The sequence below is a fragment of the Lipophrys pholis genome (genome assembly GCF_963383615.2).
Source record: "Lipophrys pholis genome assembly, chromosome: 19".
Taxonomy (NCBI): domain Eukaryota; kingdom Metazoa; phylum Chordata; class Actinopteri; order Blenniiformes; family Blenniidae; genus Lipophrys; species Lipophrys pholis.
Window position 1 is genome coordinate 10078568 of NC_137647.1, and position 12570 is coordinate 10091137.

General features: G+C 42.4%; 1 protein-coding gene across 2 annotated transcripts in view; it reads left to right on the top strand.

Moving 5' to 3' along the window:
* Nucleotides 1-12570, top strand: part of prkar1b (protein kinase, cAMP-dependent, regulatory, type I, beta) — a 54317-nt gene that overhangs the window by 975 nt on the left and 40772 nt on the right. The window contains exon 2 of one of the 2 annotated variants that reach the window (XM_080488069.1): nt 488-675. In XM_080488069.1, the coding sequence (XP_080344195.1) occupies nt 502-675 (174 nt within the window). In that variant the 5' untranslated portion in view covers nt 488-501. Of the gene's footprint in view, nt 1-487; nt 676-10129; nt 10607-12570 lie in introns of those variants that run through there. The other variant, XM_080488070.1, reaches the window with a different exon arrangement.

Below are 12570 nucleotides of genomic sequence, written 5' to 3' on the forward strand. Positions count from 1 at the left end.
TTTTTTTATGGTGGTGCAGAGTGAAAATAATTTTGCAAAACCAGACAATGACTGCACTCTCAACATAAAGACAATGTCTTTTTGTGCAGTGAATACAGTGAAATGTCCCCCCCCCCCAAAAAATCTTGTTTTCACAAACTCTTCCTGACATATTTCAGCCAAGGTACTTAAAATTGAAAGCTTATCCTGTCTTCTTCAACTTCACTTACAATCATCATCATGGCGTATTTATTTGAGGTCCTTTACAGACAGCATGTAGCATTAAAAGATAAAGTCACCCCTTTCCTACTATTCATTTTCGTGAGTTGTCCTCATAGCCGACTGTATGTGCTCCCAAATTTGCCCCCTCCGGCCCATCGCTCTGTTCTCCTCACCCCGTCCTAGCCCCTTGCTGCACTGCTTTACCCCCCCCCCCCCCCCCCCCCCCCCTGTTCTGCTTTCCGTCCCCTCCTCTCATGGTCCACCCTGTTTTCTCCCACTGCCACAGAGATAAAAGATAAGATGGCCACCTCCTCCTCCACTCTGGAAGAAGACGAGAGTTTGAAGGGCTGTGAAATTTTTGTGCAGAAGCACAACATCCAGCAGATCCTCAAAGAGTGCATTGTGAACCTCTGCATCGCTAAGCCTGAGCGTCCTATGAAGTTCCTGCGGGAGCATTTTGAAAAGCTGGAGAAGGTTGGTGATCACAAAAGTTCAAGTTTATGTACCTGTTTGACTTTGGGTTTGTCACTTTGACTGTCTGTTTGCAATGTTGGGATCTTTGTTGAAAATTTGGTGTGTACTGCGCTTTAAAGTGTTTATTACCATGTCTGTTTTACATTTACTTTTATTGCATCGTGTGCAAGCTGTTAAGTACTAGATCTTTTGTTATAGGATAAAAAGACATGTTTTGAAGCAAGTGTGCTGGCGTTTCTGCTGTTTTATTTGTAACATTTGATGAACAGAGAAATCACATTTTAGCGAGTTACAATGTCAGAAACAGATTGCCTTGAAACGGTCATAATAGGGCTTTTATTTCCCATCCTATAATAGGAGAATCCATTAGGGAGTGTGGAAGGAGCACCCATAAAAGGCCAGTGTCCTGCCTGCAGACAGCAGACTTTTTGTGTCTGCCTGTATGTCTGCGTGTCTGGCTGTAAGCAGACGGTCAACAGAAGTGAAATATTCATTAAAAGACAGGATCCTCAGAGGCGTGAGCGGGCTTTTGTGAGTAGAGAATAGGAACAATTATTGCTAGAAAACACACTTCTAAACTGGGGCAGCCTCAGTAGCCCATTTCCTGTGGCCCACAAACAATGTGACAGCTCAGTGTGTGTGTGTGAGTGTGTGTGCGTGTGTGTGTGTGTGTGTTTGTGTGTGCGCACAACAATAACAGCAAGATCTTTTCAAAGATTTTGATCATTTCTAATGTAATTTTAAAATGAACAACATGAAATCGACACAGTCGGACACGGCAGATTGGAAAAAAAGAAAAGACATTTTTAAGCTTCCGTGAATGAGCGCAGATCTACTATGTGAATTACCGGTAAGTTTTTTTTCCCCAACGAGCGTCTTTGTATTTTTCGTTGTCCGTCAGTTTGTCTTTGACGCACTTGGGTACTTTGCTCACGAGGAGATCAGGAGATGTCTACGCTTGAACAAGGGGCGCCGCTCTTCGCCTGCTGCTACATGAAGGTCATCAAGGTGTTTGAGATGTAGCTGTGGGCCGTCCGCGGTTGGCCCGGGGAGAGTTCGGCTTTAGAAAGAATCTCCAACAAGAGGAGTGATTATGAGAAAAGATCAGATACAGCAGGAATGAAAGAGAAAACCCACAGTTCATCACGATGTCTGGAGGAGGATCTCCGGCTCTGCTGCAATGATTTACATGTGTTGTAGCATGTGAGACTTGTCTGATATGATCAATATTTCTCAGAAATATCAGTGTTTTAAAGTCTTTTAAACAAGTACAACATCTCCTGATTTATTTATTTTTTTTACCGTTGCATGTCCAGCGTTTTTCATATTATGAAGGCGCAATGCATCATAGTTTTTATTTCAGTCAACACGAATAAAGCAATGATAGTATAGCTGCAGCCGTTAATGGCTTCCGTAGTGCTGCATAGTCAGAGAGGCAGCAGGAATACTAATAGGGCAGACCTCAGGAGAAGAAACTGAGTTACATGTGACACACGCTATACGTTCCCATTGAGCACATCTGCCTCATGTGCAGCCAATCGCACAATAACAAATGAGGTGTTTTTGAAAATCTTTATCATAATATTTTTTAGAGTTGGAAAGATGAATAAGAATTGGCCCAGCTCGCTGTAATCGTAATATCTTGCATGAAAAAAAAAAAAAGAAAATAGGCCAAATTGATATAATCTTTTATGTTTTCAACCGGTACAGAGACAACATGCCTCCATGGTTTGGTGGGAAAAATATAATAATGCACATACATTGCATCTTTTACTCTCTGCAGCACACAGTTGGTATTTATTGTGGTAAACTGACGAGGGCAACAGAAGTTACATTTTTCTTGTAGGTGTTAGGGATGTTCGCTCTCTGCCATAAAACACTTGTAGTATTGACATCGTTCATGTTTATATTGCGATGAGGATAGATTTGCGACACATCGACCTTACCCATCCTGCATTCGTGTGTCGGCTCTCATAGTATTCTTGAAGGGGACAGAACGTTTGTCGCTCTTCAACCTGCGCTGTTGCTGGCTGCTCCAATGTAACTGGGATTTGAAGTTTTTGCTTCACCCTGGGATTAATATGTCTTTTTCACGTTAGTCTGTACATACAAAATAAATACCTGCACGGATAGACAAAACATTAATATATCTGTAGGCATCGTGCTTACATATTTTGCAGAAAGCCGTCAACTAAAAGAGACCCATGGTTACCTCTAGTCTGCACTCATAAAAAGAAAGTTTTCAAGAGATGTAATTCTGAAGTGTCTCAGACATGTATATCAATACTTGCACATTTTGACCCTGTAATAGTATGTCATTACTGCTTCTTGTGTCCTTTGTGTTTTATTCTGGTGTGGTGACCCCAGAAAGGAGCAGCTGAAAGACAATCATTTTAATGTATTTCTGTGTACCCGTAAAGCACTTTGAATTGTGTGTCCTGAATAGTGCCACATAAATAACCTGGCCTTGTGCAATGTGTGCAGGATCAAAACAGCATCTTTTAGGGTTAAACAGGATATAATGTGCCGTTTCGGGTGCAGACCATGTCATGTTGTTGAATCGTGGTCAGACAAATGGCTTGGTGTGTATAAAAGGTTTGAAAAACAAAAAAGAACCAGCAGACTTGCAGGACTGCGTCGTCCACAGTTGCCCAACATTATTCCAGCCAGCCTGCCCAAATCTCTGCTTATGTTGTCAGGTCGGCCACTCGAGGGATTGAAACGGGCCTTGGATGCTTTGGCGGTGTCCCAGTTATTTAAGAGGCTTATTGTGTTTCTTTCCTCATGCACATGGTAACCGTGGGGACAATATTTTTTTCATCCAACAAGCCTTGTCATTTTAATTCACATTTACGGCTGCGGATAAAACCGTAATACCATTCTGAGTTTTTTTCTTTGAATCCATCACACAATTCTTTTCCGTAAGGATTATGATCGGTTCCTAAGAAAAGTTGTCTTCATCGCAAGAATTCAGATCGTTCCCAATAAAAAAGTTCCATTAAAGGAATACACTGAATCGCGAAAGCTGTGTAAACTCATTGTAGCTTCTCTTGAGTTCTAGAAGTTATTTTGAGCATTTCTCCAGTCTGCACGTTCATGTGTTTTTTTAATCTCTTGCAACCATTTCTGTCATCAGTCGTAGCCAACAAAAGGTGGTAACCTTGGCAACGGTAGAGGACACCTTGATAGATATACAATTTCTGTCCTGCGTTCAATGAGCCCCTTTATTCAGAGAAGTTTACTCTCCTTGTCCACCACTGTGTCCAAGCCTCTCTGTGTTCCAGTTAGATAACTGGGGTATTATTTCTCCCCCTTTTCCAGACCTGACCTCCTTTCACAGGATACTTTTCATAGAGCACTTGCAATCTTATCTTGAACATCTTTTTTCCCTGTCTTCATTCCCCTATTGTCTGCCCTTCTTGTTGTGTCCACTTTCTCCACAAGTTTTCTTTTCTTTGGGTATTTTTTAAATTCGGCGCGCGTATAGATATGGAATACACCAGTTCTTTTTTAAATTTTTTGACTACATAATAACATGTCTTTGGTAGTTGTGTGACGTGAATGTCATAATAACAGGCATCAGGCTCCGTTTCAGCCTGCCTATTTATGCATGGTAATGATGTCTTTTATCGGAACAATACTCGCTTCAATTCGTCACCTCTAGTTTAGCTCAGGGTGTAATTACAGACGAGTAAACCTCAATTTTATAATAGAACCATAAAGACAAAGCAGTTCACCATATTACGCATTTTCTGTGTGATGGTGAGTTTGTCACTGTTATTGACTGTAAACTTTCAGAACCACTTTCATTCACAGAGGTCAATTTTTTAATTATTCTCTAAATATGTTGGCTTGTTTTAGGAAATTACAGCTGATTTGAGAGAATTAGTAAAGCAGTGATTAAGAAGATCATTTATGAGGCGATCATGTGCTCAGGAAGTCAAATCCAGCTTTTCCTTGGATTTTCATCCATTTGAATATTGGATCATATGAGCTACATTCAGAATCTGCTGTGTCTGTGTGAGCTGCACCCACACATGTCCGTCTTGGGAAGAGGAGGAAGTACCTCTTCTCATGGTGCCACGTGCCAGAGCAAAGCTGCCTAATTGTGGGAGGGTCAAAGGGAGTTGCTACCTTGATTGGCATTGGCTAAACCCCGATGACACTGTATAAGGTTTGAGTTCTGATTCGCTCGTTGGAGCGACACACTTTTTAAAAATTGAAACAAGCTAGGGAGAAAAATGACAGACTTTCTTCACTTCTGGGGCATCATTCCCAGGTATTGGGGTACATATTACTGTTGGAAAACCATTAGAAATTTTAATTGAGGCTCGTTGACTAGTCTAAAAAAGAAAAGAAAGCTCAGAAAGCAATCAGAATTTTGCTCAATTTAAAGTTTTTTACGCGTGGTATCACAGTGTCTCTGCGTAAATAATGTCAAGTTGCCCCGAGCGATGTTAGCCAGCACCACTGAAGCAGCATGTCCTGATAATTGAGTTGAATAGGTGGTTGTACTTTGTTTTAGTGAAGTGATTATATGCCTGGGTTTGTCCCCACTGCCACTGCCGACATGTTAAATTGCTTTCATGCTCTTGATGAAACTACTGATATACAGCGCCAATCTTTCTGGGAAAATTACATCTTCTTCATTTCTCTTTAGTGTTTTAAAACTGCAAACCACCCGTGCACTACCATTAGGTACAACTAGGGCTGTTCGTTTAGGTTCGCCATGGAGTGACTTAATGGAGCGCTGAGCCCTCGGATGGAGTTGGTGGAGGATGTTATAAAACATTCACGTGTTACAGCAAATGCAGGAAAGGAAAACACAATATAGAACATGGTCTGTCCCAGTCAAAGCTTTTGGTGAAAGAAAAGCAAAAGAAATGGTGAGAGATTACCAGCTGGCTTCCTTGCAAGCAGCACCATCCAAAAGTGGCATCTCTGAATGTGAGACTGTAAAAAAAAAAAAAAAATGTCACTCAGTGTGGGAAGTAGGCAGCTTGCACCACAGATGTTTTGTGTAATTTGGCACATTTGTGTCTTCAAACCGCTCTTCCTTGCTCCTTCTGTTGAAAGTTTGTTCTGTCCTGCCCACATATCACGAGTTTCACCCCGCTCTCTTCACATGATAACATATCTGATGACCTCAGACGTGTCTCCCTCCTCTTTCTGTAGGAATCAACACGTACATCTTTACGTAACACACCACCTGCGCTGTTCGGTGCAATGACAGGCCTCACTCCTCAACTCCATCTCGCATGCATGTGACACCTCGGCGCAGTCTGGAAGTACCATATTTTCATATGTGATCTTCGCTACAAAGCTTTTCATCTCATAATACGTTAGTTTAGTTGTCTCCAATTTTCCTTCGTTGCCTTTGATTCGCCAGGCCCCGGGGGAAAGGGGGTGGGCTGTTTGCTGTAAACCATTTATGGAAGGTTAACCAGAGCCGCCCTTTGTAATTCTGAGCCACGTAAACATTCCTGACGTACGTTTTCTTCGGGGTTTCAGTTCCACGAATTAGCTTGCATTTAGTTCCACTGTATTTATGGCATTATTGTTCGAGCAGAAGGTTGTTGGTAAACTGGCCAACTGCCATAAGCTTTTTACTGAGTGAATATGGAGCAGAACATCCACTCACTCAGTGGCAATTTCTGCCCGCTTGTAATTTGAGTACAGTGTGATTATTGTTGTGTCGTGTGAAACGTTGTTTAGATCAGAATGCGCCTCTGTTCTTTGCAGCCGCAGGGGTTATCATAAGTTTGTGTCCCATGTTTCACTTCTGGCTTTTTACAGTTTTTCTTTTATGCCTCTTGTTCCTCGTGCTATCCCTCCGTCCTCACTCTCTCCACATTTGTACAGTTTTTCTTCTTTACGTCAAGAATCACCCTTCTTTTGTCCGTTTTCATCTTCTGTGCCCCACAGTTATGGGACAAAACACATTGCCATTTAAATCCCTGATTACTGAGGCAATATGAGGAAATATTCAAAATCAAGGATGAACTACTTGTGTCATTGGTGGAAGGCGAGAAAGTGAGCTGCAGTTATTTGGTGATCCACCAGTACATGCCGATGAAAGTTGCTGGACACTTGATTAAATTGTTTTGAAGATTTTTTGAAGTGCCACTTCTTGTATAGTATTGGCTCATTCTTCCAAATAAAGTGCCCTTTCTCTTGCCCCCTATTTTATAAAAGCTTTGACTGGGCTGTTTTTTTTCGCCCCCTGTTTTATTATGTTTCTCTCACTTTGTGACCTTGTTGTTGAAGTTGTTGGCATAGCAGGATTAGACATTTCATAATATGCCATGCGTTTTAGGTTACCTGCTGGGTTTAGGTCGCTAAACAGAGTCCCTGTTAATGTCTTTGATTGAATTCGAAACCGTGGTTCTTCCTGAATCTACTTTTAATTACTCTTAGAAAGACTGATCGGTTTCATTTTCTATTATCATAATAAAAACATCTGTAAGCCCTTGTCAGTGACAGAAATGGATTCCCGAAATGTCAGTGTCATGTTTGCATTGTGAGTGTGTCTGTTTATGTCTTTGAAGCCAGTGATAGTACATTCTGTAAAGCTCAACACGGCTTCATCAAGCATGTCAGGAAGAACAAACGCAAGCGCTGCCAAATCAGCCCTGCTTGTGAACGATCCCATCACGTTGCATTGTGGGACAGATTCTTTGTTCCATGTCTTTCACTGTATCAGTCAATCAGCCGCTGCCCCCCCCCCCCCCCCCCCCCTGTAAAATGAGAAGGCATTATGTGCTGCCAGCCATTCAGCTGTCACCAGGGACTATCATAACAATTTCACCAGTCCCTTCAAAGGCCTCTGATTGACAATTCGTCAGGAGGGTTTAGTTGTTTGTTGAGTCTGCTGAGAGCATTTAGAGGAGACTCGGTGCGGCTTTGAATCAGCTTCCCTATCTTTTCCTCTGTCATTGTCCCTCATTTTGTGCATTGGTTTTATTTGTCAGTACAAATCTAGAAAATTCGGTGTAGTTCTGCAACATCAGCATTTTCAAAGTAAATTGACATTAAAGTGTAACGACTGTCCTCACTCGGCCCACTCACTCAGCGCCATCATGCTGGAGTGGGTAAAGTCTGTCAGATCAGCCCAGGTTGTGCGCAGTGACCCCGACCTAAACCTCCTCCACCCAAGCTCACCCTGGGCCCCTGCAGGTAAAATCGGAGCCCAGTCCCAGTCTCCATGGTGGTCCCTCTTTGTCTTCTCTCATCTGCCCGTTGCATCCTTTCACCTTCCAGTACCAGCCCACAGTTTTTGTGAAAGCAAGAGACTCCACAGGACTGTAACAAAACATGCTTATCCGAGCTGCCAAACATTGTTACATCCCAGAACAACACTGTTTAAAGACAGTATTTACTTTTGTGATAAGGCAGCGTCTTCTTGTTTTTACAAGCAGTGCATTCAATTCTCAGGCAACCTGTTTTTGTCAATCTTGAATAAAAAGGGTATTTGGTCTTGTTGATGAAATCTAAGAAAGTCAATTATGGAAATAGTTGTAGTGTGATTGGGAGATTCAGCTTGAATGTATTAAATGTATTGCAAGTTGGATTTGCACGGACATAATGATGTATATTAAATACTATACAGCATTAAAACAATGAAAGATGTCGGACTGAGGCAATACAAGCACGAGGAATCTATACCCATTTTTTGCTCAGAGCAGGAGTGAGACTGACTCAGTCTGTTTGCTGAGGAGAAGAGTTTGTATCGCAGCGTTACCTTTTCTTAAGATGTTGGGTTGATGTAGAAGTTCCCCCTTACCAGATTTGATCAACTCAATATAGAGTCAACATTATCAGACAGTGAAACAGGATTGTGTATGGGTTGCGACAGAATGAGCATCATTTCATTGGCGTCCACGTTGCGGCATGCCTAATACAGAAGTCAACTTTCTGTCTATTGTTGTGCTGTAATGGTGTGGAACAGAGTGATGAGTTGACTGTTGGCTTCTCTGGTGGATCAGCTCTGCATGCTTCATTACCTGTATGTGTGTGTGTGTGTGTGTGTGTTTGTGCGTCACTTTGTTGTTTTTTGTTCACTTGCACGCTCTCAGCCTCAGCAGTCGAGAGAGAAACTGTCTGTGCCATTGAACTAGGGCAGGGCTATCCGAAGGTAACCTATTTTTTTTATTTTATTTATTTATTTTTTGGATAGATAAGAGACATTTTTAGTCGGACTGCTGATGTTTCACTTTTTTCTTTTTTTTTCTGACTTATATAAAAACTTCATGGAAGAATAGTTTTTTGAGGTGTTTATGCTTTGAACTCACTGATCCTTTCGGATGGGTTGAATGGTTTGGCGCCGAACAGGATGAATGGCTGGACTCATTAATGCTGGTTAGTCACACAGTAATTTGGATGAGAGGTAGTCATACCTTTTGTTCATGTCAGCTTGGTGCAAATTGGTTCAAACTAGGATAGACCTTTTTAATGGGACTCGTCATCCCTAAATGAGTTCAAATTGGAATTAATGATGATTTTAATAAAAGTTACTTCATGTGGAGGAGGCGTGTGTGGGATTGGATTTGTGTCATCTTTTGTCTGCGCTGTCATTGTTTAATCTCTGGTCCGAGGTGCTTCTGTCACTGATTCAAAGCACACTTTTTGAAAACGCCTCTGTGTCTTGCTTACGCCTGTGTCCTCTGTCTCCTCTCCTCTCCCTCCCCCTCTGTCCTCTCTTTCTGGCACACAGCCGCTGATGATGACGCAGAGAGAGCAGAGGGAAGGAGGAGGGAGAGAGCGAGAAAGAGAGAGAGACTCTAATGGAGGGCAAAAGCACTCATTCTGGAGTTGAACATCTCTTTGTAAATAAACATCATAGAACCGATGGAATCATGTTGAAATAGATTTGGCTTTTAGAAAAATAGGACAGAATGGCATTGAACCATAGATGCTTTGATTTTTCCTTCTTTTGACCATGCAGACAGAAAATCTCAAACAAGAAAGGCCTTGTCTTGGCTGCCTGGGATGATATTTTGCTCGCTTCACACTGATAAGGGCTTCAATGTGTCTAGTTTTACATTCATCAGACTCTTTTTCGTGCGACCGCCTGTTTGGATGCTGAGGCCACAACAATATCAGGACTTGTCAGAGGCTGGTACGAAGTCGTCACTTGATGACTGACCCTCTGACCTAAGAGGGAAGCCTGTGGGCGGACCGAAGATAAGTGTGTGTGAAAAAGAAACGCAGATGGACAGTGCCTGGCACACACTGGGGAATCTGTGGGCTTGTGCCTTATCCTTGTGGGACTCTTTGCATACGTGGACGGTTTGGTGCGAGCAGAAGTTGATAATGGGAAGAGCAACGTTTTCTTTCTTGTGATGTGACTGTGATGAGACTCTGTCAACAGGCATCTCAGCCGCTGTGTCTGGATGTAGGTGTGTGCTTCCTGCTCAGCCTCACTCCTAACCATTCAGGATGCTCACAGTGCACAGTTGTCATAGTGACGAAGGGCAGCGAGAGGAACCCGCTCATTGCGCCACCTGATTGTGGGAGAGAGAGAGAGAGAGGGAGAGAGAGAGTGAGAAACAGAAAGGGTAGAAAGCAGAGACACAAGAGTTGCGCAGGAGCGACGAGGAGACAGCCTTTTTTTCTGTGATCAGTGTTTTCATCAATAGCCTCGCTCTTTGGCTGCCGTGTCGCTCGGGTTTGCAGACATTTAGCCGCTCGCACGCTCTCAGTTTGTCTCACACTAACCAACGTGGATTTTCTCGTGTTTGCCCATATGCCGTGCAAGAGAGGCGGGATGCTGATGCATTGTGACATGTGCGTCAGGTGTGTATGAGATGGATGATACAGGTGTGTCGATGCTCGTGCATACTTTGACACACAAACTTTGACTGGATGTCTGGGTGCCTCTGACACGCTGAGGGACTCACAGCAGGCCTGACCAGGAATCCTCCATGCCATGGTAAATACATTCTCGGGTGTGGGATGTCATGTAAAGGTAAAGGTGAATGTGCATGTGTGTGTGTAGGTTAAGGTGACGGTCAGTGAGAATGAGTTTGTCTGGATGAGGAAGAAAAGCATGCTTGTATTAAAGTGTTTGTTTTTACTCCTCGGAGGATGGTGTGCGCTGCTTGATTGCAGCCATTGCCGCTTTGATAAAGCTGAGTGTGTGAGCTGTCTTTTCCCGCCGCACTCTGCCTGTGCGTGTGTTTGCAAGGTTGTGTGTGTACCTTAATGCGTGCGAGTGTGTAAATATGTGCACCGACGCTGCTGCTATCTGGATCCACTTCCCCTCTGCTCCTCCTGCTGGCTGCGTTCCCTCAGGCGGTGACTCTGCGTAAGCAGAAAATAAGAGTGTGTGTGTGAATGTGTGTGCGTGTGTGTGTGTGTGTGTGCTCCACTGAGTTGTTTTGGTGTATGAGATCTGCATTATAACAGTGTTTTACACAGTGAGCAACACATCACGGTCACCATCTCATCGAATAAGTCGAAGTTCAAGCTAATGAGGTCACTGTGGAGATCCACCTAATTAACTGATTTTCTGCTGAAGCATGTTTGTTCTGTGGCTTCTCGTTGTTTTACAATATTATGCAGGTATTATTATTCAACTAGACAGATGACGAAAACTGTGCAGAGAAATGTTGAGTTGTGAGGTCAGGCTGTCTCAGTCTTCAGGTGAAATGACCACCACGTCACTCATTCTCGGCACCCCTCTGTTTCTGTGGTGTTTTCAGTTGTGTCTTGGTGCACAGGTTGCAGAATCTGTTCTTTCTTTGCAGTTGCATATGCTTCTTGGTGGTGTACACATGAGTTTTCATAATTGTTTGTTTTTGAATTATGTATATCCTTTTTTAGTAATATGATAACCCAAGGTTTTTGATCATTACACGTTTGCTGTGATTCCATCCATCTATCTATCCATCCATCCATCCATCCATCCATCCATCAAACTGAGGAAAGACACCAATGTGTGGTCTTGTTTATATTAATCCTGCAGGCAAGAGATTGGTCAGGCCCGTGATTTATAATATTTCATGAAAATACTATAACATGCTGGAGTTTGCTCTTATTAAACTGCTGCTCACACACATAGGTAGAAGCTAATCTACCAATACCCACTACAGATTAAGTACATTTTGCTTTGCTTGTCAGAGTGCACAAAATACTGGATGAAGTTTATGTTTAATGGATGAGTGTATCGTGAAATGCGGTTTACGACGTCTGACAATGTTTCCATTGATCACAATTGCGTCTGTTTTTCATAGGCATCTAGAGAGACATTTCCTCAGCTCGCTTGCCACAACTTTAGTTTGTGGACTTTAAGATATTTTCACTGTTGTACCACTTCTCAGGTTCAACAGTCTTTTCTGTTGCTCCTCTTTTTTTCCCCAAAGTTGAAGTTATCTTTGGGACCGATCATCTAATGTATCGCATTTTGCTTGTTTTCTTACTCCGATTTATTTGCTGTGACTTTGCTTACTCCACCTGCACATCCAACTCAATGTGATCACATCTCATCTTGTGGGTGGAGAGGCTCAGCGCACCAACGAAATGTGTAATATATTTGCTTGGATATGCAATTTAGCAAGTTGTCTCTTTTTATTAAACCAGTGTTTGCTGTGAAAAAAGACACCATTATCTAATCACTTGCTGATAAAAAACGAATGAGCTTTGTGTTTCTTGATTCTAACTGTTGATTGATGAATGAATAGTTATTACTAATAATCTTTTAACTTTACATCACAAACTTAAGGGAATGCTGTGGATTTAAATTTCAGTTTTTCTTGCGGGATTGGACTGAGCTGAAGAAATGCTTAGTGCTGCTGTAAATTTAGTTTGCAAAGCCTTTGCAAATTTTTTGCCTTTGCCAAAGGAGTTTGCTGACCCTCTGGAAATCATTCCTCACAGTAGCTCTTTCTCTGTTCA